General features: G+C 47.3%; 1 protein-coding gene and 3 long non-coding RNA genes across 5 annotated transcripts in view; 1 reads left to right on the forward strand and 3 right to left on the reverse strand.

The window, feature by feature from the left end:
- Positions 1 to 207: 207 nt before the first annotated feature.
- On the reverse strand, positions 208 to 7,992 carry LOC309377800. Its single transcript, XR_014171652.1, has 3 exons — positions 7,978 to 7,992; positions 7,335 to 7,765; positions 208 to 611 (listed from the first exon to the last, which is right to left on the reverse strand). It is a non-coding gene; the product is annotated as an uncharacterized lncRNA (long non-coding RNA).
- Positions 7,993 to 8,835: 843 nt separating this feature from the next.
- Positions 8,836 to 12,438, reverse strand: LOC309377807. 2 transcript variants are annotated; one of them, XR_014171659.1, is made up of 3 exons: positions 12,344 to 12,438; positions 11,996 to 12,087; positions 8,836 to 9,281 (listed from the first exon to the last, which is right to left on the reverse strand). It is a non-coding gene; the product is annotated as an uncharacterized lncRNA (long non-coding RNA). The 2 variants fall into 2 exon arrangements; XR_014171660.1 differs by lacking the exon at positions 12,344 to 12,438 and adding an exon at positions 12,198 to 12,228.
- A 364-nt stretch (positions 12,439 to 12,802) lies between these two features.
- Positions 12,803 to 23,360, forward strand: part of LOC309377844 — a 79,522-nt gene continuing 68,964 nt past the window's right edge. The window contains exon 1 of the long non-coding RNA XR_014171721.1: positions 12,803 to 13,537. This is a non-coding gene — a long non-coding RNA (uncharacterized lncRNA). The remainder of the gene's footprint in view (positions 13,538 to 23,360) is intronic.
- Positions 15,533 to 22,885, reverse strand: LOC309377755 (uncharacterized protein). The gene is made up of 3 exons (XM_081925486.1): positions 22,765 to 22,885; positions 18,668 to 18,887; positions 15,533 to 15,812 (listed from the first exon to the last, which is right to left on the reverse strand). The coding sequence occupies exons 2-3, from the start codon at positions 18,874 to 18,876 to the stop codon at positions 15,572 to 15,574; spliced, it is 450 nt and encodes a 149-aa protein (XP_081781612.1). The 5' UTR covers positions 18,877 to 18,887; positions 22,765 to 22,885; the 3' UTR covers positions 15,533 to 15,571.

Genomic DNA, 23,360 nt, shown 5'->3' on the forward strand with positions numbered 1-23,360 from the left:
GAAGGAAGGAAGGAAGGAAGGAAGGAAGGAAGGAAGTGTTCTTGTTGATTTGTTGCTCTTACCCACCCTGCCACTGAGGGAATAAGGCCCTTAACAGAGAAAATGTTGGCCACCTCTGGACTGGAGGGTGGCACACACACACTCCAGACTTGCACCCCTCACCCCACTCTGCCTCAGGAAGAAGAAAAACAGCCAAGCCAAGCCCAGTCCTCCTTGGTGCTTGTATTCCCGGAAGATCTCACAAAACCGGGTCGTGGACGTGGAACTGCTGTGACAAGATCTCGCTCATCCACTGCAGGCAGAAGAGGAGCAGCATGGCGGAGAGCAGGAACTGCAGGATGAGGAGAGCCGACGGGATGAGGGTGCTGAAGAGGACCTGGACGGCCGCAAACAGCAGGGCGGTGCAGAGCAAGGCAACGTAGGCCGTGAAGGCGCAGAGGCCCAGGAAGAAGATGATGCTCAGGACCATCTTGACGCCGTTGAGGAAGGACCCCAGGAACCCGCTGCACGCAGTGAGTGGTGCCACCGCTTTGCAGCCGGGAGTCGGCTGCACCGGCGGCAGCTCCGACGGCCGAGGTTGCGAGGGCTTCTGGCGAGCCATGGCGATCCCCCTGGGGAGGCAAAAAATGTCAGTATTTGCACTGTATTGTTTGGAAGATGCATTCTGCAAATAATAAATTGTACGGTGGGGTGGAGGAGAGGAAAACCTCTGCCACAGCTGCAAAATCCTGTAACTTATGCATTGCTGCAAAGGAGTTTTGGAAGCAAGAAAACCCTCTCTTGGGCTCAAGGGAGAGAAATGCATTGCATTGGACTTGACATGCAAAAAATAAAAGTGCTCGTTAATAGTTGGCACCCTGCAAGCAAAGAGTCTTGTGTGTGGAATCTACTTCATCACTAAGGCTTCGAAGGTGAAGCCGCTGCATCACTCTGCGTGACTCAGAAAAACAGCCAACACAAAACCCTGTTTTTTACGTGTTCACTGAGCTGTTTTAAAGATACCAAGAGAGGCAGGCAGGCAACTGGGAATCTCCTCTCCCCAGGTCTCCCTGAAGGGACAGCATCTGCCTTCTGAGCTGGGACAGGTAGAGATGGAAAGAGTGCCTTTCTGGTGGTGGCACCCCATCTATGGAAACCAAAGGTTTGTATCCAATTCAGGAGACCTTCCACAGGGATCGTAAGAAGATGAGAACATAAGAGCATGTTGGAGCAGGCCTATCTAGTCCAGCATCCTGTTCTCACAGTGGCCGACCAGATCCAAGCACGAGAGCCCTCTCCTCTCCTGTGGTTTCCAGAAACTGATGTCCGGAAGCATTTCTGCCTCTGATTGTGGAGACAGAGCATAGCCACCCTGGCTAGTAGCCATTGATAGCCACCAATTTGTCCAATCCTCTTTTGAAACCACCCAACTTGGTGGCCATCACTGCCTCCTCCAGTGGCAGGGAGTTCCATAGTTTAACTTTGTGCTGCATGAATAAGCCCTTTCTTTTATCTGTCCCGAATCTTCCAGCATTCAACATATATATATATATATATATATATATATATACACACACACATTTTTTTTTAACATATCAGTTCCAACAGTCATGCAACACATCTTCTCATCTTATGCAATGTTTTAGACTTCCGTCAACACCTCTGATGAGTTTCCGTTCTTAATTTCTATATTGCATTTAATTGTCCTTAACTAATAATTCTTTTCATAGTCCTTCTTGCAATATTTCAGATTATCCACCTTACAAAACTTCTTGCAGTCCTACTAGCGTAATCTGTTCATCACAATTACTTTTCAAATAGTTCATATGTTTACTCCAGTCCTCTAAGAATCTCTGATCCCGCAGGTTTCGAATCTTTCCTGTTAATTTATCTAATTCTGCATAGTCCATCAACTTCATTCTCCATTCTTCTTTCGTCGGTAGTTCTTCACCTTCTTTGGGGGTGTCCACAAATTCTGATGTTACGAAATAGGGAGAAACCCTTTTCGCCATCCATGTATAATTTCATAAATTTGTATCATGTCTCTTCTGACTCACCTTTTCTATAAACGAAAAAGATCCCAAAGCCACAACCTTTCCTCATAGAGCAGAGTTGCTCCACCCCCTCAATCAGTTTGGTTGTCCTTTTCTGAACCTTTCCCCAACTCTACGATATCAGTTTTGAGGCGATGTAACCAGAATCCCAAATGCAACCACACCAGAGATTTGTATAACGGTATTATGATATTGGCAGTTTTCAGTTCTGTTCCTGAATGGTCCTAATTGCTTGTTTTAGCACCTTCTTTTAACAAGTTTAATCGGTTTTATTGCATTTCTGTTTCTTACGGAAGATTATTCCATTGCTTTGGCGACCTTTTCGCCCCTGTCCCCGTCCCCTTTGTGCAACGCATCCGTGGCTCTCCAGATCTTGTCGGAAAGACTCCAGCTCCCATGAGCCTCAGGTCACATGGCCAGTGGTCAAGGATGATGGGAAATATGGTCCAACAAAACAGGAAGGGCCATAGTTTCCTTGCTTTACTTAGAATAAATTTAAAAATCTGCATAGTTGCGGGTTTTGGGGGGGGTCAGTCTGGATGACGTCCCGAGTCCCTCCCAGTTCTTGGGGTCTTGTGCCCTGAGAGGGTTGGAATCTGATGGAGGTTACTGCCCTCGTCAGTGAAATTAGCTGGCCACTTAAGTGTCCTTATCAGCACCCCAAAATAATGAGTCAGCTTCCAAGGGATGCAGCTAAGTGATGATGCCCCCCTCCAAGGCTGATTGGTGGGTCTTTCTTCCACTCCATCACCTAGCTGCAAGGTAAGGTCAGTGCTTTCTTTTGGGTGGGGGGACGCAGGGGGACGCATACCCCTAAACATTTTGTGAATCTTTGTACTTTTGTCCATTTACTGCATTTATTTCCCCCGATTTGAACTATAAAATGGTGGTTTCCTTGAGTCAAAATGAGAGTACCCCTAAACGGTTTCATTTTTTGGGGGGGGAAACCACTGGGTAAAGTAAATGGTATAAGGCATGGGTAGGCATACTAAGACCCGGAGGCCAGATCCGGCCCATCACCTTCTCAGTCTGGCCCTACATGAGTAGAATGTGTCCTTTTATTTAAAATACATCTCTGGGTTATTTGTGGTGCCTGTCTCGTGTTTTTACATGAGTAGAATGCGTGCTTTTATTTAAAATGCATCTCTGGATTATTTGTGGGGCATAGGAATTCATTCATTATTATTTTTTTCAAAATATAGTCTGGCCCCCCACAAGGTCTGAGGGACAGTGGACCTCCCCCCTGCTGAAAAAGCTTGCTGACCCCGGTATAAGGTAAATGACCCCTGGATGGTTAGGTCCAGTCAAAGGTGACTGTGGGGTGCGCTGCTCATCTCATTTTTCAGGTCAAGGGAGCCGGTGTTTGTCCACAGACAGCTTTCCGGGTCATGTGGCCAGCAGGACTAAACCGCTTCTGGTGCAATGGAACACCGTGACGGAAACCAGAGCACACAGAAACGCCATTTACCTTTCCGCAGCAGCAGTACCTTTTTATCTACTTTCACTGGTGTGCTTTCAAACTGCTAGGTTGGCAGAAGCTGGAACAAAGCAATGGGAGCTCACCCCATTGCATGGATTCGAATTGCCGTCCTTCTGACTCTCCTACCTGCTAGGTAGGAGAACTTTGACCAGTGTGGTATGAGAACAATTCTATGCATTGTTCTTGGCACCTGTCTGTCTCGGGAGACAATGGAGTGTACCTCTGGGGGTAAAGTCAAACCATTGGAGAGTTACAGCCCCTGCTGTGGCTGTAGAAACTGATATGGGAGAGACATTTTGTTGGTGTTGTTTGTTTATTTATTATTAATGTTGCAATACATATATGAAATCTTTACATAATGATACATATACATTATATTCGTAAATTCACATTTTCACATTTCATTATGTACCAACATTTATCCATTTCTTATTTTTTGCCCTGTGTCTTTCCTCTACCTATATGTGACTTCCTTGTTATTATTTTGTAACTTTATTATTGAGATTGTATTTTTGTATCTTAATAATGAAACATTCATTCTTATATATCTCCTTTGCTTAACTTAACTTTGTGAAATCAGTCTATACATATCAGTAAATTCTTGTTGGAGCATCTTTTGGTCATGTATTCTTCTACGCATTTCCATTCCCGTTTGAGATTTTGATTAGATTGCATTCTAACTGTTGCCATCATTTTTGCTAATTCAGTCATCTCAAAAAAATTCTGTTGCCAATCTTTCAATGTTGGTACTTCTGATTTCCATTTTTTTGCAATCGATAACCTTGCGGAGTCTGTTGCATATAAAAAGATTCTGGGAGAGACATGTTTTGTTTCAGCTGGGGCAGATGAAGGCGTCCAGTTGTGCTGCTGCAGATGTACTATGTTGTTTCTTCTCTCTGCACGCCTCCCAGAGGTCATTCCTCCTCTGGTCACCTGACTGGTCACTGCAGGGACTGCGGTTGCCTGCAAGGGATTCCCTCATGGCGAGGTTAACATTGCCAGCCTTCATGCCACCTTCGCAGACACCGTTGTAATGCAGAATTGGTCTGCCATCAAGCCTGGTGCCTGAAGAAAGCTCCCACAGATCACGTCTTTGTGGATATGTGTGAATAAAACCATATATTCTAAAGACACCACAGTCTTTGTCATTCCAAGGAAACAGAACCCTGAATAAATGCCTGGAACCCATGGAGTCTCTCACCACTTGGATTTTGGGGTGGTAGGAAACCGTCTCATTTAGTTGACATCTTCTAGCACTCCTAAGCCAGTGAATCTGGTTCTTTCTCTCGTCAGTATTTTTTAATGTGCCCTGAAGACTTCTCTGCTCCAAGCTGCTTTTAATTAATGTTTTAATGCTCTGCGCTTAAAACTGCTGCTATTTTAAAGTCATGCTTTGATAACTGCTGGATTTAATATATGCAGCTCTGGCACTCTTTTAAACTACTGCCGGGATATTATATTATATTACCTTGGAATAAGGGTGTCTCTGGACTGGTGCTGTTCTGTAGGAGGGGTTCAAGGATGCAGGGGAAATTTAGGTTTGCCCAATCAAAGTGGGTTAAAGCACCAGATCTTTTTCATCTTATGGCACTCAGCTACATAAGTAAAGAAAACGTTTTAAATGCGTTATAACACTGTGACACCGGATGGCGCCATGGAGTCCCGTCTTCCACCAACTTGATTTCCCATAATGAAGTTTACAATGCGTTTTCCTGACACGGTTTTTTTTAATGTCTCTAGATCCAGCCACGGTTCTGGAATCTAACCTTACCCAACCCGCCCAAAAGCAGTCGTATTTTCTATAGCTGCCAAGGTCTCCTAGTCATGATGGCTAGATACTATCTCTAGGGTTGAAGGAAATCGGTCTCTAAACACCAGCTGCTGGAGACCGCAGGTGGGAGAAGATTTTGTAGAATTGCTGGTGGAGATGACTGGCAGAATCCGAGACCAAGGTGAAGAGTTGTTGGAAGAAGATTGGAGAAAATTTAAAGTTTATCTACAGAAACATTGTAAAATTCAGGAATGTTAGAAGGATGTTGGAATGAAGTAATGTGGTATTAGCAGAAATGATACAAAAGATTAGGTAAAAATTGATTTTTTTAACTGTTGAAAGACGAGAATGTAAAATTATACTATATTAGGATAAACTATTAGGATAAAAACCGAGCTGGAAAGGATTTGCTGGAATATTTAATTGAACTAGAATACAAAAAAGGGAGGTGTGAGGAGGTCAGGGAAATAAGTAAATGAAAGATAAGACATGGAAAGAGGGAAATGTTTTTAATTGCTTTTATTTTTCTGTATTTTATATTCTTTGTTGTTGTTTTTTCCTCATTTTTTCTTTCTCATTTTTGTAACTTTTTTGAAACTTTAATAAATATTATTATAAAAAAGAAGATTTTGTAGAATTGTAGAAGAGTTGGAAGGGACCCTGATGGTCATCTAGTCCAACCCCCTGCAATGCAGGAATCTCAAGTAAATTGTGCGTGGCACATGGCCAACCAAACTCTTCTTAAAACCCTCTAATGAGAGTCCACAACCTCCCAAGGGAGCCCATTCCATTGCTGGACAGCTCATACTGATTGATTTGGCGCACGCCCTACTTGTGGACCACCTAGAGGCAGCTGGTTGACCATCATGGGAAGAGGATGCTAAACTAGGTAGACCATAAAGGAAGTGGCACCCATATGAAGAAAGGTTGCAGCATTTCAGACTTCTTAGTCTGTGAAAAAGGCAAATTCCATGCTACGGATCCTTAGGAAAAGAACTGAAAACAAAAACTGCCAGGATCATAATGTGCTGGGCCCGGGGGTAAACCCGAGCAACGCGGTCCAGGTCCGGTCCCAAATCCAAGGGTTCTGCAAAGAGTCAGTCCGACAGGGTCAAGGCAGAAAACCAGGCTGGGTCAGGCACAGAGTCACAGACAGGTTCTAGCATACAGCAATGTTGCTCCTGCAACCTGGGGCAGGGTCCGACAGCCTTTTATCTTTGTGGGGGTAGCAACCGGTCCTGATCCCCCGGCGACTCACCTCCCTGTCTCACCCAAAGGCGAGCACTCCTCCTGCGAGTACTCAGGTCTCTCCTTCTCTCAGACCTCAGTCTCTGCAGCTCGGGAGACGTTGGTGTGTTACTAGACCCAGGGGCCGCCTCAGCCTCCCCTGACCCAACTGGTAGTGGAGCAGCTGTAAGTGATGGCCGAGGAAGCCGGTGTACAGTTTCCGGGTCATGTGGCCAGCAGGACTAAGTCGCTTCTGGCGAACCAGAGTAGCACACAGAAACTCCATTTAGCTTCCTGCCGGAGCGGTACCTGTTTATCTACTTGCACTTGATGTGCTTTCAAACTGCTAGGTTGGCAGGAGCAGGGACCGAGCAACGGGAGCTCACTCCATTGCGGGGATTCAAACCGCCGACCTTCTGATCGGCAAGCCCTAGGCTCTGTGGTTTAGACCATAGCGCCACCCACATTCCCTTTACAGGCATAGTCTATGCTTTAAAGCCCTGTGTGCAAGTGCCCTTTATTTTTTTGTTCTGCATTCTCCATGAATGTCTGCTCTCTAAAGCTCAATCAGAGCAAATGGCAATCCAGAGAAAATTCAAATTGACGTTTGCTCTGATTGAGCACTAAATACCAGTTGTTGGACACCAATGGAGGGTGCTCTTTCACTCGTTCTGTTGCTTGCAGGCTTCCCATTGGGGCATCTGGTGAGAACAGGATGCTGGGATGGATGGGCCTTGCCCCTTCTTAATACCAGGGGTGAAAATGAGCAGTGGGATCCACGGTATGGTCTTCGGGCTCCCATGGCAGGAAAGCCCCAACTTACCTCCCTTCTAGGCTGAGCTCAGCATTAGATGTTACCCCCAGGCCCGTCCTCGTGTCTGAATTATTGACCCATTCATTGGGCAGAGATGTCTCCCACACCACATCCCGGCCTAATGGGAGTGGCTGCCCTGGGGAGGGCACTCTGTTTCTTGACTGCTGATGTCACAAACCCAACTAGCTGGGTAATGGCAGCCCTGCAAGCCCTCAACTTTTGGCTGAAGGCTGGTGGCCACCTGGAGAAGACTTCCTGTTAGGGAAGCTGGACCACGCTCTCTCAGATTTTTCCTCCGTTGACCGGGTTCTGAGCTTCCCAGAGTTTCAGATGGGGGGCGTCTCCAGCCCCACCTGAAGATGCCAGATATTGAACCTGGGACCTGATGTCCTACGACCCTCCTCCAGAAAAGTACAACAGGAAAAGCAGTAGAGGTCAACCTTCAGAAACAAAAAAAAATCCTTCCAGTAGCACCTTAAAGACCAACTAAGTTAGTTCTTGGTATGAGCTTTCGTGTGCATGCACACTTCTTAAGTGTGCATGCACACGAAAGCTCATACCAAGAACTAACTTAGTTGGTCTTTAAGGTGCTACTGGAAGGAATTTTTTTTGTTTTGACTATGGCAGACCAACACGGCTACCTATCTGTAACCTTCAGAAAGTCATCATGGGGTGACTACAGGAATAGAATCTCCCACAGAGGTCTTCCGTCATACAGACCCAAATGTGGCTAGCCTAGCGGTCCAGATGGGAGCTGGGATATGTCTCCATGGGTAGGTCTCTCTTGTGGTCCATGGGGTGGTGGCAATGGTTAGGATCTCATTCAGCTCTGGCCAGAAAACCCAGCCAAGATTCTGAGTGGGAAGGGGGTTTGGGGGGGTGGGGAGCCACCCAAAAAACCCCAATACTAATCTGCTCCTGAATCATCATGACTAATTTTAGTAATGGGAATTTTTTTTTAAAAAAAGACCAACTCAGATTTGTTGGGCAAAGAGGTGCAATGCTAAACCAACATAGGACCAGAGAAAGCTGTCTTCAGGGCTCATTCAGACATGCTTTTTTTTGCCATGTTTCTAGGCACAGATCATAGAATTGTAGATTTGGGAGGGACCATGAGGGTCATCTATTCCAACCCCCTGCAATGCAGGAATTTTTTGCCCAACGTAGGTTTCCAATCCATGACCCTGAAATGAAGAAGTCTGTGCTTTAAAGCTCCCTGTCCAAGCACTTCTTTTTTCTTTTTTGCCCCAGAGCATGAAGACCTGCTCTTTACTGCTGAATCGGAACAAACAGCAATCCATGGGAAACCCAAATTCAACATTATAGAGCAGGTTTTCCTGGCAAAATCCCTTTTCACCCTGAGCTGTGTGGCGTTTTAGCAGCCCCAACTTTCATCTCTGCTAAATTTCTCCCACCCACTCACAGTGGAGACGTCCCTGCCTATTGCGAATTGCTAGGGTCTTCCTAGCTGTCAACGGAGTTGACTTAACGCTAGAAGAACACCATGCAGGGGGGAAGCATGTTTATTGCAGTGTTTAGGGGCAAATAGAAAGCTCCCACATTGTCTTGTTTTGCAACAGGGCTGTTTCCAAGCCCTGCTGATTTCACGACCCTAAGGAAAAGCCCACGTTCTTGGTCTCCTCCAGCACCTTTTCCTGCACCCACGAGGAGATCGTAGAGAGCAGCAAGGCAAGGGCACCAGAGATGAATAAGTAGACGATGTGGCGCCCTAGGTCAGAGGTGATGCGCAGCACATCAAGGAGCGGGGCAGCCAAGGGGCCGAGGAACTGGGTGGAGGCGATTAGCTCAGAATGGAACCGGTCGGTCATCAAGAAGTAGTAAGTGGTTGAGAGCACTATCACAAAGGTGGCCATGCACATGGCTGGGGTCTTCCGCTAAGCTCTTCCTCTGCTAGGTAGCACCATGGTCCACAGGGCTGGGGGGGGCGTGCATTCCCTGGAAATGAATGGGGAAGAGGAACCATGGGTGAATTGGACGGAGGCAGCTTTCCCTAGCCTGGTATCCTCTGGATCAGCGGTTCTCAACCTGTTGGTCTCCAGATGTTGTTGGCCTACAACTCCCATCACACCTAGCTAGCAAGGCCAGAGCTGAGAGGTTGAGAACTGCTGCTCTGGATTGTTTAGGATTACAACTCCCATCAGCCCCTGCCAGCTGGCCATGTTTTGGACTACAGCACCCATCAGCCCCACACTGCCATAGCCATGTGCAGGACTACAACTCCCATGAGTCCTGGCTAGCACAGCCATGTTTTAGACTACACCTCCCATAAGCCCCCTGCCAGCATAGCTCTTCTCAGGCCGAAAGCCTCAGGCTGATTGATTTAGTCAATCAAAGTTTGCACCCATACTTACTTTGTTTGTTTGTTTGTTTGTTTGTTTGTTTGTTTGCTTGCTTGCTTGCTTTAAATTTTTTATTGAATTTACTTGATATGGTAACATACAGTCATATCTCGGGTTGAAGTAGCTTTGGGATGAAGATTTTTGGGTTGCGCTCCGCGGCGACCTGGAGGTAACCGAGCACGTTACTTCCAGGTTTCGCCGCTCGCGCATGCGCAGATGCTTAAAATGACATCATGCACGGAAGCGGCTAAACGCAACCTACACACACGCAGATGCACAGTCGCATGTTATGTTCACTTCAGGATGCGAACAGGGCTCCAGAACGGATCCCGTTCGCATCCAGAGGTTCCACTATAATTATATACGGTCTTTGGGGCGGGGATTACAAAACAGTGTCAATTCAAAATACAATACAATTCACCATACACTCCTACATATATACACATGCGACTTCCCACCCCCAATGCTTTTACCTTTTCTATTTTCCTGTTGTACAAAACTTAACATTATACTAATTATACTATCTTAAAGTTCCTTACTAATTTTAGAATCTTTTCATTCATGTAAACAGAAATCCTTCAAGTGCTGTCAAAGAAGCCACACGACTGTTATATATTTTTTTTAAGTAGCTCTTGAACATGTCCCATTTTGGAATAAATTTTTGGTTAACCTCTCAGCCTGCTTGTCATTTGAGCCAATTCAGCAAATTCTACCAATTTGTTCAGCCATTCTGTTTTTGAAGGAACCCCCAAACCCTTCCAGTTTTGTTGCAGCCCTAGTTTGGACTTTGAGGTCCAACTTGCAATTGCACAAGATTTTCAAAAGAAGGAATGTCATGCATAGCTTGAGGAGGGGAAGAGATGGTTTTCAATGGGACTATGACTTGGGATGGGGTGCTTTTCATCCAAGTTGTAGTAAAAAGAAAGGCACAAGATTCTCTCCTCTCTCACCCACCAGTTCTGTTGAAAATCACCCCTCCCCACATTGACATGCTAGTCGACATGATTGCAGGTGGCAATCCCATTTCGCCTCCCGTTCCTCCCAGAACTCATTTGCAGCCAAATTGTGGAAGTATTTCTTCCACAAGGGTGGGCTTTTCCTTCACCCACCTCACCTAGCTGCTGCCAGGTAGGAGAATAACAGCCAGGTGTGCTGTGTGACAGCTAAGTTGGAAGCTGGATAGACAGAAACCTCCTTGCTCTCTGCTGGATCGAAATCTGTGACTAATGGAGGAGCAAGATCTGTGTTTAATAATAATAATAATAATAATTTATACCCCGCCCATCTGGCTGGGTTTCCCCAGCCACTCTGGGCAGCTTCCAACTGAATATTAAAAACAATACAGCATCAGACATTAAAAACGTCCCTAAACAGGGCAGCCTTCAGATGTCGTCTAAAAGTCTGGTAGTTGTTGTTCTCTTTGACATCTGGTGGGAGGCGGGTGCCACCACCGAGAAGGCCCTCCCACCAGATGTGTTCAGAAACGTACTGGGAGCCAATGTAGGTCTTTCAAGACCAGTGTTACATAGTCTCGGCGGCCACTCCCAGTCACCAGTCTATTCTGGATTAGTTGTAGTTTCCGGGTCACCTTCAAAAGTAGCCCCACATAGAGCGCATTGCAGTAGTCCAAGCGGAAGATAACCAGAGCATGCACCACTCTGGCGAGGCAGTCCGCATGCAGATAGGGTCTCAGCCTGCGTACCAGATGGAGCTGGTAAACAGCTGCCCTGGACACAGAATTGACCTCTGCCTCCATGGACAGCTGTGAGTCCAAAATGACTTCCAGGCTGCGCACCTGGTCCTTCAGGGGCACAGTTACCCCATTCAGGACCAGGGAGTCCCCCACACCTGCCCGCCTCCTGTTCCCCAAAAACAGTACTTCTGTCTTGTCAGGATTCAACCTCAATCTGTTAGCCGCCATCCAACCTCCAACCACCTCCAGACACTCACACAGGACCTTCACCGCCTTTACTGATTCTGATTTGAAAGAGAGGTAGAGCTGGGTATCATCTGCATACTGATGAACACCCAGCCCAAACCCCCTGATGATCTCTCCCAGCGGCTGCATATAGATGTTGAAAAGCATGGGGAAGAGGACAGAACCCTGAGGCACCCCACAAGTGAGAGCCATGGGGTCTGAACACTCATCCCCCCACACCACTTTCTGAACACAGCCCAGGAGGAAGGAGCAGAACCACTGTATGACAGTGCCCCCAGCTCCCAGCCCCTCCAGACGGTCCAGAAGGATGTTAGGGTCAATGGTATCAAACGCCGCTGAGAGATCCAGCAGAACTAGGAAACAGCTCTCACCTTTGTCCCTAGCCCGCCAGATATCATCAACCAGTGCGACCAAGGCAGTTTCAGTCCCGTGTTAGAGCCTCTCCATCTTACGCCCAGGTTGTCTGTACGTAAATTTAAAACCATGTATCCTAAACTGACCACTGTCTCCGCTGACCTTCATTCCAAGGAAACAGAACCCTGAGTAACTGCTGGAACCCCAGACGTCGCTCACCTTTCAGAGATTAGGTAGCCATGCAACAATCGCATCCTTGTGCTACCTGTCAGCTCTGCTGACTTTCCCAGTGCCAGATTCCCACCCAGAAGGCTGTCCTCTGACCTCCAGGCTCCAGACCTCTTAGCCTGCAATCCACAGCTAACCTGTGGCCCGGAGAGAGCTCCAGGAGTCCAACGGGTGCAGCATCTTGATCAAGGCACCATGGCTTGGAGGGAGACCCTGGACCGCACCTGCCCCGGGAGCTCCCATTGTGAAGCAGAGGACAAAGCCGCCACCCACCTGTGAGGTCATCAGACAGGCAACCAATTGGAAGCTAAGAGCCACTCTAAGCAGAGAGGCTGGGTCCTGCAAGTGCCTCTGGGAAGCCCAGAACATGAGTGCAAGTGCTACTGAGCTGCTAGCAGCAGGTGCAACAGGAACAGAACTTAGTGGCACATACACAGCAGAAGGAGGACATTCGGTCTTGAGAATATGAAAAGAGCCTGCAGGATCAGGCCAATGGCCCATCTAGTCCATCCTGTTCTCACAATGGTCATGCTTTTTATTGGCGCTTTATTTAATACAAACAAACAAAATACAGTAAAATTCAACAATCATTTCCCCACACTCTGCTGATCCTTGACTTCCTTCCCTCCCTTCAACAGTTTTTCTTATGTCAGTTACTTTTCCACCGTTTCTTATTGTATCCAATCCTATCTACATCATAAGATTTATTTCAGTCCTGCCAGAGTCTTCAAAATTCCACAGTTATTATTTATGTACTTCATAAATTTACTCCAGTCTTTTTGGAATTTTGCTTCCTCCTGATTTCAGATTCTGCAGAGCAGTTTTGCTAGTTTCGCATAATCAACCATCTTTGTCTGCCACTCCTCTATTGTTGGTAACTCTGGTACTTTCCATTTTTGGGCTGACAAAGTTCCTCACAATGGACAATTCAATGAGAAGAAGCCCTGCCCTCAGTCAATAAAACAAACCAAAGAACACAATTTTTAAAAATTAGAAGCAGACCTTGCAGGTCCCTGGGGGCAGTGTGTTGCTCATAGGCACCACATTAGAGGTCAGGTACTGGGCTAGATGAACAGAGGAATATAGAAACTGTCAAGGACTGGCTGCATGCAGAGCAGCGGTGGGAGGCACCAGCTGAGGAAGCCCCAAGGGAAGAAGGCTCAGAACCTGGGGATTGGTGGTGGGACGATGAGAAGTCAGAGGGAGAAGATTGGGGTGAGGAGGTGTCAGAAACTGAGGAGGTAACAGGGCTTAGTGAGCTGGGAGAGTCTGTGGCAGAGAGCAGTTCAGAATCAGAGGCAGAAGCTGAAGCAGGCCAGGGGAGGAGGGAGGCCAAGAGGCAGGGATGGTGCAGAGTCATGGGTGTCTCCCCCTCCTGCTGAGACAAGCTCCCCTCTCCGCTTGTCCCCCAGGACCAGAAGAGGGCTGAAACAGGAAGAGCAGGAGTAAGATGCACACAGGTGCAGTCTCTGAATGCTTGGGGAAAGCTCTGAAGAAGAGGAGACCTAGGCAGCTGTTGGCAGACAAGGACTTTCAGAGTCATGGGAAAATACCTGCTGGGGATGAACGGCTGCACTCATTAGGCCTGACACTCAACCAAGTCTGCAGAGATCCTTTTTTGTGCTAACACAGTGGTACCTTGGGTTAAGAACTTAATTCGTTCTGGAGGTCTGTTCTAAACCTGAAATCTGAAGCACCACTTTAGCTAATAGGGCCTCCCACTACCGCCACATGATTTCTGTTCTCATCTAGAAGCAAAGTGCTTAACCCAAGGTATTATTTCTGGGTTAGCAGAGTCTGTAACCTGAAGTGCATATAACCTGAAGCGTCTGTAACCCGAGGTACCACTGTAAAGAGTTAACTTAGGGTTACTAGACATCCCTGATTCCAGGGGACAGTCTCCACATTTGCAAATCTGTCCCTGGACAAATTCCGTCCCCGGAATGTCCCCAGATTTGCAAATCTGTCCCCGGGAAACGTGGCAGCGGGAGCCTCAGCAGCCCGGAGCCAGCCTGGTAGCGCAGTTGGCTCTGGCTGGCTTCAGGAGCTGCTCACTCCCATCGCCACTGTCGAAGGAGAACCAGGGATGTCCGGCGGTACAGATCTCTTGCCCTCTTCCCCCTTTGTTTTGACAGATCAGGGAAGGCTTGGGAGTCACTGGCGGGCGAACGCTGCCCAGGAGGGTGCAAGGCACATGGTTTCTCTGCCAGACAAGGTGCAAAGCCTTTCTTTCACACCCTGTGAAACATAAATGCGCAGAGTTTTTTAAAAACTGGTCAACAGCCACCTGCCCGTGACTCCTGAGCCTCCCCCAATCAGTCAAAACAAAGGAGGAAGGGGGCAGGAGATCAGGGGAGGCTTGGGAGTCATGGGCGGCGTGCCGTTGCCTAGTTTTTAAAAAACTCTGCGCATTTATGTTTCACAGGGTGCGAAAGAAGGTCTTTGCACCATTATGCAATATGCATGTGTGCTTGGGCCCGGGGTCTTTTGCCTCACCATCCCCACTACAGTGGTACCTCGGGTTACAGGCGCTTCAGGTTACAGACGCTTCAGGTTACAGACTCCACTAACCCAGAAATAGTACTTCCGGTTAAAACTTTGCTTCAGGATGAGAACAGAAATTGTGTGGCGGCAGCATGAGGCCCCATTAGCTAAAGTGGTACCTCAGGTTAAGAACAGTTTCAGGTTAAGAACAGACCTCAGAATGAATTAAGTTCTTAACTGAGGTATCACTGTACTGACTCCCTGTTGCTACTCAGCTTTTTTTAAAAAAAGGTGTCCCCGAATTCATTGGAAAAAATCTGGTAACCATAAGTTAACTCCAACTTTGAACGGTGTGATATACTGCCAGAGGGCTCTTAGACAGTTCCAGACAGGAAAATTCACTGGCAAGAGGGTGTGACCTTTGGAGATTCCCATGGGCCAAGCGAAAAGGTTTGGGGGGGGGCGTCATCTGGCCCATCCCCTTCATGGATCACTGCCTTGCCATGGCGAAGGGGCTATGAGCTATGCCATGCAGGGCCACCCAAGATGGACAGGTCATAGCGGAGAGTTTTGACCAAACGTGATCCACCTGGAGCAGGAACCGGCAAGCCACTCCAGTATCCCTGCCAAGAAAACCCCATGGACAAAGACAACAGTTTGACCAAACTGTGGGAGGCAGTGGAAGACAGGAGTGCCTGGTGTGCTCTGGTCCAGGGGGTCACGAAGAGTCGGACACGACTAAACGACTAAACAACAACAACATCTGGCCCATTGACCTGAGCCTCTCCATTCCCAGCACAACAGCCTGGCCCACCTGCCAAAGAGCAGCTCTACACAGGACCAATGTTTCCAAGCTCTCCCTTTATTCGTGGTTGCTCCTCTCAAGAGCAGCTCCTCTCACTGAGGAAGAAGATCAAGGGCAGGATGAAGATGAGGTTGCAGAAGATCAGCCCAACACGGACTAGGAAGTAAGCGACCGCCAAGGACATCACCAGATCCTCGATCCCCTGGACGTAAAGGTGGAAGGACGTCTGCTGGGCTCTCTCCCCCGCGGCCCCCTGGCACAAGGCATGCCCCGTCCTCAGGTTCTCAGAAGATGCAGCGCCCATTATGGTGTTTGCCCTGAGGACAGAAGGGAGAAGCAAGTGGGACTATTTGCAAGGTGGCTGGAACCAAAAGAGACCCACTCTGAAATAAGGGAGTGGTTCAAGGTGTGGGCATGGCGTGGGTGGCACTGCGGGTTAAACCACAGAGCTTAGGGCTTGCCGATCAGAAGGTCAGCGGTTCGAATCCCCGCGACGGGGTGAGCTCCCGTCGCTCGGTCCCTGCTCCTGCCAACATAGCAGTTCAAAAGCACGTCAAAGTGCAAGTAGATAAATAGGTACCACTCCAGCGGGAAGATAAATGGCATTTCTGTGCACTGCTCTGGTTCGCCAGAAGTGGCTTAGTCATGCTGGCCCCATGACCCGGAAGCTGTACGCCGGCTCCTTCGGCCAATAAAGCGAGATGAGCACCACAACCCCAGAGTCGTCTGCGACTGGACCTAATGGTCAGGGGTCCCTTTACCTTTACCTTTTCAAGGTGTGGGATATTTAAAATGCAGTCAAACCAACAATGCACGTTTGCTAGATAGGCACATGACAGAAGCTGAAGCTCACAGAGTTTTCCTGTAAGTTTGGTAGAGAGAACTTTGTGAGAGACACTCCCACTGTGCCCTGACACGGGGAGGGTATATTGTCCTTCCCTTCCTGAGCACATCCTCTTTTCTTACTCTTCATGTCATCACCAAGGTAGAAATGTGAGCGCAACTGCTAAGTCTGAGCTACAGCTCAGAAACGCCATCTTAAACTAGACCTAAGCATATCTTTTATAGGGACGCGGGTGTCACTGTGGGTTAAACCACAGAGCTTAGGGCTTGCCGATCAGAAGGTCGGTGGATCGAATCCCCGTGACGGGGTGAGCTCCCATTGCTCAGTCCCTGCTCCTGCCCACCTAGCAGTTCGAAAGCACATCAAAGTGCAAGTAGATAAATAGGTACCACTCTGGCAGAAAGGTAAACGGCATTTCCATGCGCTGCTCTGGTTCGCCAGAAGTGGCTTAGTCATGCTGGCCACATGACCCGGAAGCTGTACGCCGGCTCCTCGGCCAATAAAGCGAGATGAGCGCTGCAACCCCAAAGTCAGCCATGACTGGACCTAATGGTCAGGGGTCCCTTTATCTTTACCTTTAAGCATGTCTTTGTAACTGAATTACCATTTTAAGCCTGCCAGAACAAAGCTACTGTATCTATTATTCTGCAGCAGAAACTTTGAGTGAATGTTATTGTTTTACCTTTTACAAGACTGTGTGGTTGTTGTTTTAAGAGGAGGAAAAGGGGGGAAACACCAGGAGAATCCAATCTGCCTTAAAGCATCCTGGATTACTTAAACTAAAAGGCTAGGAGTAGCCTATCTAAGCTTCCTTTTAAGCTGCAAAGGAATGGCACTCTGCTGAACTCACAAACGAGAAGAAGGAAGGATAATAGCTAATAAATAAATCTTCTCCCAGCATCTGTTCACATCCCTACACAAGGCAGGTCTCTAAGGCATATCGAAGAGTGCAAGTTTGTAAATGAAAATACAACAAAAATGAAATAAACTGGCAGGGACATGCGAGCTTCCAGATTGTGCCAAATGCGGATGTACCAGGGGGAGAGGGGACAGAAAGGAAACTAGAGGTGGTCTAATGCAGTCCACTCATCCTTTTTAGTCACCACATCTTGAAGCAGTGAATTCCTGCTGTCAGTTAAGCTCTGGGGAATGGACTTTGCTCTAAGTCTGCTTTCTACTGGGTCAAGTTCTGGGCACCACAATTTAACGAGGATGTTGACAGGCTGGAAGGTGTGCAGAGGAGGGCAACCAAGATGATCAAAGGTCTGGAAACCAAGCCTTTGGAGGAATGATCACAGGAGTTGAGTATGTTTAGCCTGGAGAAGAGGATGTGGGATGTGATACATGGATAGCAGTCAAGTACAACATTCCTTGTTTTCCTAGAGTGGACTTGCAGAAGGATGTTTGCTCCAGTCAGTAGAAAACTTCCTGTTTCCTCCTGACTGGGACATACTTCCTCTTGCATGTGGCTAGAGGTGGGTGTGACCTTACCTGTCCAGGTAACAAAAAGGAGAAGCAAAAGCTCTTTTTAGCCAGAGATGCTCTGTTGGCTTTCAGCTTTCAGCCAACAGAGGACAAAGAGATCACCTCCATATGGGATTGGCTCACGTGTATGTATATATCTGTAACTAAGTCTGCCTACAGGGGTCCATCTGTGAACTAAATGCGTGAGTAAACTTCTTTTATAATCCTTTACACAATATTGTCTCGTGTCTATTCTTTTAAGGGAGAGAAAAGGGGATTACCAGGAGTGCTATATTGAGAAGCTTAAACAAGCTTGCAACAAGCTAAACACTGTGTGTTTAAAAGGGGGATGCACTCTGCTAAGTAAAGAGACTTGCTAACACAAGTTAGGAAGGATATTATTAAACAATATATCCTCTCCTGCCTCCCTGAACATTCCCACAGAGGAGAGTGAGAGGAGATCTGCAAGCGGTCTTCAAATATCAAAAGGGCTGCCACATGAAGGATGGAGCAAGCTAGTTTTCTACTGCTCCAAAGGGGAGGCCCCAAAACACTTGATTCAAATTCAAGATTGCAGATTCTGACTGAACATCAGGAAGAACTTTCTGGTGGCAAGAGTTGTTGGGCAGAGGGACAGACGAGCTCAGAAGGTGGTGGACTCTCCTTCCTTGGAGGTTGAATGACCATCTGTCTGGGGCTCTTTAGCTGAGAATCCTGTATAGCTGGGCTTGGACTAGATGACTCTGGGCGTCCCTTCCAACTCATCTGTCCCACTGCCCAACAACTCTTGCCACCAGAAAGTTTTTAAAAGCACCGCCTTTCATTTGGCAAGACGCTCACCTCCCTCTTCCCCTTCCAACTTACCCAGAGATGACGTTGGAGACGACAAACCCCATGGGCAGGATGAGGAAGAGGCAGGAGAAATAAATGGCCGTCTGGATGAGGAAGTGGAGAGCCGCCAGGAGCAGGAGAACGTTCAGGAGCCGCTCAAGTTTGGGGAAGGAGCCTGCTTGGAGGACGGCATCGCCCGCTCCCTGGGCGTGGGGAGGGTTGGAGAGAGGCTGCAGAAGCATCGTGGTGTTACCTGCATGGAAGCAGAAGCAGGAAGGAAAAAGGGAGCCAATGAGGGGCCTTCAGGTGTACCTCACTCCAGCCAAACTAACAAGGATGTTACAGATAGGTAGCCGTGTTGGTCTGCCATAGTCAAAACAAAACAAAAAAAATTCCTTCCAGTAGCACCTTAAAGACCAACTAAGTTAGTTCTTGGTATGAGCTTTCGTGTGCATGCACACTTCTTCAGATAGTCTTTAAGGTGCTACTGGAAGGAATTTTTTTTGTTTTGACTATGGCAGACCAACACGGCTACCTATCTGTAACTGGAACTATGGAAGGCACCACATTGAGCCGCATGAAATGGAAGTCCATCGGTATCTGAAGAAGTGTGCATGCACACGAAAGCTCATACCACGAACTGACTTAGTTGGTCTTTAAGGTGCTACTGGAAGGAATTTTTTTTGTTTTGACTATGGCAGACCAACACGGCTACCTATCTGTAACCGGAACTATGGAAGGCACCACATTGAGCCGCATGAAATGGAAGTCCATCAACTTCACCAAGAAACTTGCACAGGTACAGACTGATATCTTCTTTCTTACTAAATGCAAGAACCTGGACATTATACCCAAGGGTCTTAGAATTAAGAACCCTCTACAATCCACGTATCCCACTGAATATGCAAGAAAACTATGCAACATGTGTATCTGAAGAAGTGTGCATGCACACGAAAGCTCATACCAAGAACTAACTTAGTTGGTCTTTAAGGTGCTACTGGAAGGAATTTTTTTATTTTGTTTTAACAAGGATGTGTAAAACAGAAAGCAAAAACTGTTGGAAATGTGGGGTGAAAGAAGGTAGTTTCTTCCACATGTGGTGGTTATGCAACAAGGTGAAAACTTATTGGGAAAACCTATATAATGAATTAAAGAAGATCTTTAGATATATGTTCCAGAAAAAAACCGGAAGCATTCTTGTTGGGAGTGGTGGGAGAAGATATAGCGATGTGTGATCAGAAATTGTTCTTATATGCAACAACAGCGGCGAGGCTATTGTTGGCACAGGTCAGGAAACAACAGCAATTGCCAACAGTGGAAGAATGGCAACAGAAGGTAAACTTGGAAAACTAATAAAGAGTATATTGGGGGGGGTGAGGGGCCTTCAGGTCAGGACTTATCAAAGAACTGTAAAGTGGGAAGGGACCCAACTCCCTGCAAGGCAAAAATCCCGCCAGTGGTGCTCTGGAGGTGGAGTGCAAGGGATGTGGCAGAGGGCAGATTCAACTGTGTTTGCATTTAAAGGCTGATCAATGGAATTTGCACTTTCTGAAACAAGGTGAGGAGCAGAACACAGCCATCCATTAAAGTTCGTATTTATCTGAATTTTGCAAGGCAGTTATCCAACGTTTGCAAAAAAAATCCATGCATTAAGTAAAAGTGTGCATGAAAATGAATATATTCAGGAAAGTACTGTACAAAATTGCATTCCGTTGGGAGAAATTGTTTGAGGAAGAGTGTATCGTAGCCAAAATCGCATACAAAAATGTGTTTATCTGGAGAAAACTGCACTAGAATGCTGAATAATTTTCAAGAGAATTAAAAAAAGAACTCAGGTTGTTGCAGGAATGTGGAGAGCTGCATGTAAAATTCGAAAATTGAGAAACTGAGAGAACCAAAATGAACTGATCCTTCCACCCCTGGGAGCACAGCCCTTTTGAAAGAAGGCGTGACGATGTCATCTATAGGGCAATTGCTGGACTCCCTTTACAGGTGATGGAGGTGACGTTGAGGCTTTAAGTTGTGGCAGATGATTAGCATTATTATCATTTATTATTTGCTGGACTGCTTTTCGTTTTCACCATAAATGGTCACAAAGCGGTTTGCAGAACAATCAATAAAAGCAATTCATCAGTCAACTAATAATGATGTTTTAAAGGAACCCAAACCACAGGTGAAAGCTTAAGTTATGTAAATAAGAATAAAATAATGTCCCCAAAATGCCTGCTGAACTAAAAAAAAAGTCCTCATCAAACACCCAACATTCAACGGGGAAGATCTGGAGGGCATTCCACAGAATCGGGCCCACAATAATCCTGGTAGTTGCAAGCCATGCATTTGAGCCATAGGGAACCAGAGGTCACATCTGTTAAAGCACATGGTGTAACTCAAAGGATCTGGGAACTGTAGTTTGGGGGTTTGGGTTTCTAGCACCCTTCACAAACTACAGTTCCCAGGATTCTTTGGGGGGGATGTATTGTTCAGGTGTGATCAACAACTCCCCCAAAGGTATTGGTCATCAGGCATTGATACAAAGATTAGCAGGGAGGGAATCAGAGGCTGGCTACGTCTTTCCTTTCCTTTGATGGGGTCCCTGCTTCAAGCTAGCAGCTTAGAGTGTGAATTTCAGATGACTGAAGATCATTGGGGAAAGCTCAGTGTGTTTTCCAAGTGGACCCTATGCAGGCAGAAGTTGAGACCAGTGTGTTTAATGGAACTTACTCTCAGACACGCTGCATAAAGTTGCAGTGATGCTAACCCTGATAAATCAGCTATTGTGCCATGGGCTCTTTGCAGCAGCGGGGGGGGATTTGGGTCTGCATTTTTAAACTATCCTTTGGGATGCGGGTGGCACTGTGGGTTAAACCACAGAGCCTAGGACTTGCCGATCAAAAGATCGGGGGTTCGAATCCGCGTGACGGGGTGAGCTCCCGTTGCTCAGTCCCTGCTCCTGCCAACTTAGCAGTTTGAAAGCACATCAAAGTGCAAGTAGATAAATAGGTACCACTCCGGCGGGAAGGGAAATGGCGTTTCCGTGTGCTGCTCTGGTTTGCCAGAAGCGGCTTAGTCATGCTGGCCACATGACCCGGAAGCTGTAAGTCGGCTCCCTCGGCCAATAAAGCACAACCCCAGAGTCGGCCATGACTGGACCTAATGGTCAGGGGTCCCTTTACCTTTAACTTGGGGCAAGGCCTGTGGAGGCTGTCAGGATAAGCTCCTGCGTGCATGTCAAAATTTACCATACCACTGCCAATTTTCCTGCCAAGCTAATTTAGTCTTCACCAGCTCATGGATTAAGTTGCATGCTTAGTTTTTGTTGAGGGTTTGGGATCAGCCCAGTGGCGTAGCATGGGTTGTCAGCACCCGGGGCAAGGCAAGTAATTTGCGCCCCCTAACCGTGAGTGAGCCAGGTAGGGGCAGAGAGCTGTGAGTGCGAGCGCGCACGGCCCCCCCCCCCAGATGTTGCGCCCGGTGCGGCTGGGCCCCCCCTGCACCCCCCACGCTGCGCTACTGGATCAGCCTCTCTTTTGCCAACAATGACTGCCACCGAATATTGAGTCAGATCCTACCCCTGCTAAGGATGTTCTTGTGTTAATTTTTGTGTTAGGTTCTTTCTTACGTGCTTTTTAAATTTTTGTGTTAGGCTCTTTCTTACGTGCCAGCCTTCTGATCGGCAAGCCCTAGGCTCTGATTTAACCCACAGCGAAACCCGCATCCCTGGGAGATATGATAGCCATCTTCAAATATCTAAAGGGCCGTCACATGGAAGATGGAGCAAGCTTGTTTCCTCTGCTCCAGAGGGCAGGATCTGAACCAATTCAAGTTATAAGAAATGCGATTCTAACTAAACACTAGGAATAACTTTCTGACGGTAAGAGCTGTTCAACAGTGGAATGGACTCCATTTGGGGGGTTATGGACTCTCCTTCCTTGGAGGTTTTTAAGCAGAGGATGGATGGCTATCTGTCATGGATGATTTAGTTGAGAGTCCTGCATTTCAGGGGGTTGGACTAGATGACCCTTGAGGTCCCTTCCAACTCTACTATGATTCTATGATCCTGCCCACCTGTAGGCTCCGTGTTTCAAAGAAGGACTTCAGAAGGATGGCTCCTCATCACCTCCGAGGCTCACCTCCCAGTCCGGGCAGATTTTGGCCATTCAGCTGGACACTCACATTATTTCCGGCACTAAAGATGGTCCTGTGCCCCTGCTCTTTTCCCCCACCCCACCAACCCCCAACCACGCTCCCCTTCTGGCCGCTGGGCTGCTGCCTGGCTCCTCCCCTCAGCAATCCATCCCACTGAGGTCACAAACAGAACCAGCTGGGCTCATCTGCATAAAAGGCAAGCGTGGTCACTTTTTGGTATGGCTGCAGCTCCTCTGGCCTTTCAGTGCGGCTTGCAGAAAATCAAGCAAACATACTTATTTATTTGTCTGTTCCATACCATCTATGTGTTGCTGGATTGTAAAAACAAAAATGAAACCTTGCAGTGGTTTACCAAAGAGAGAGAGAGAGAGAGAGAGAGAGAGAGAGAGAGAGAGAGAGAGAGAGAGAGAGAGAGAGAGAGAGAGAGAGAGAGAATATAATGTAATTATCCACAAGAGAAGTGATTTTTACAGGATGGAGCTGGTTTAAGATGTTGCTCTGTTGTGATTCTCTGCTGCAGACTAGCTTAGCCGGGTGCCTTAGATCTGAGTCTAATGCACTAGACAATTTGTCTTTCGGT

Source organism: Podarcis melisellensis, assembly GCF_964234715.1.
Source record: "Podarcis melisellensis genome assembly, chromosome: 9".
In the NCBI taxonomy this organism is placed as follows: domain Eukaryota; kingdom Metazoa; phylum Chordata; class Lepidosauria; order Squamata; family Lacertidae; genus Podarcis; species Podarcis melisellensis.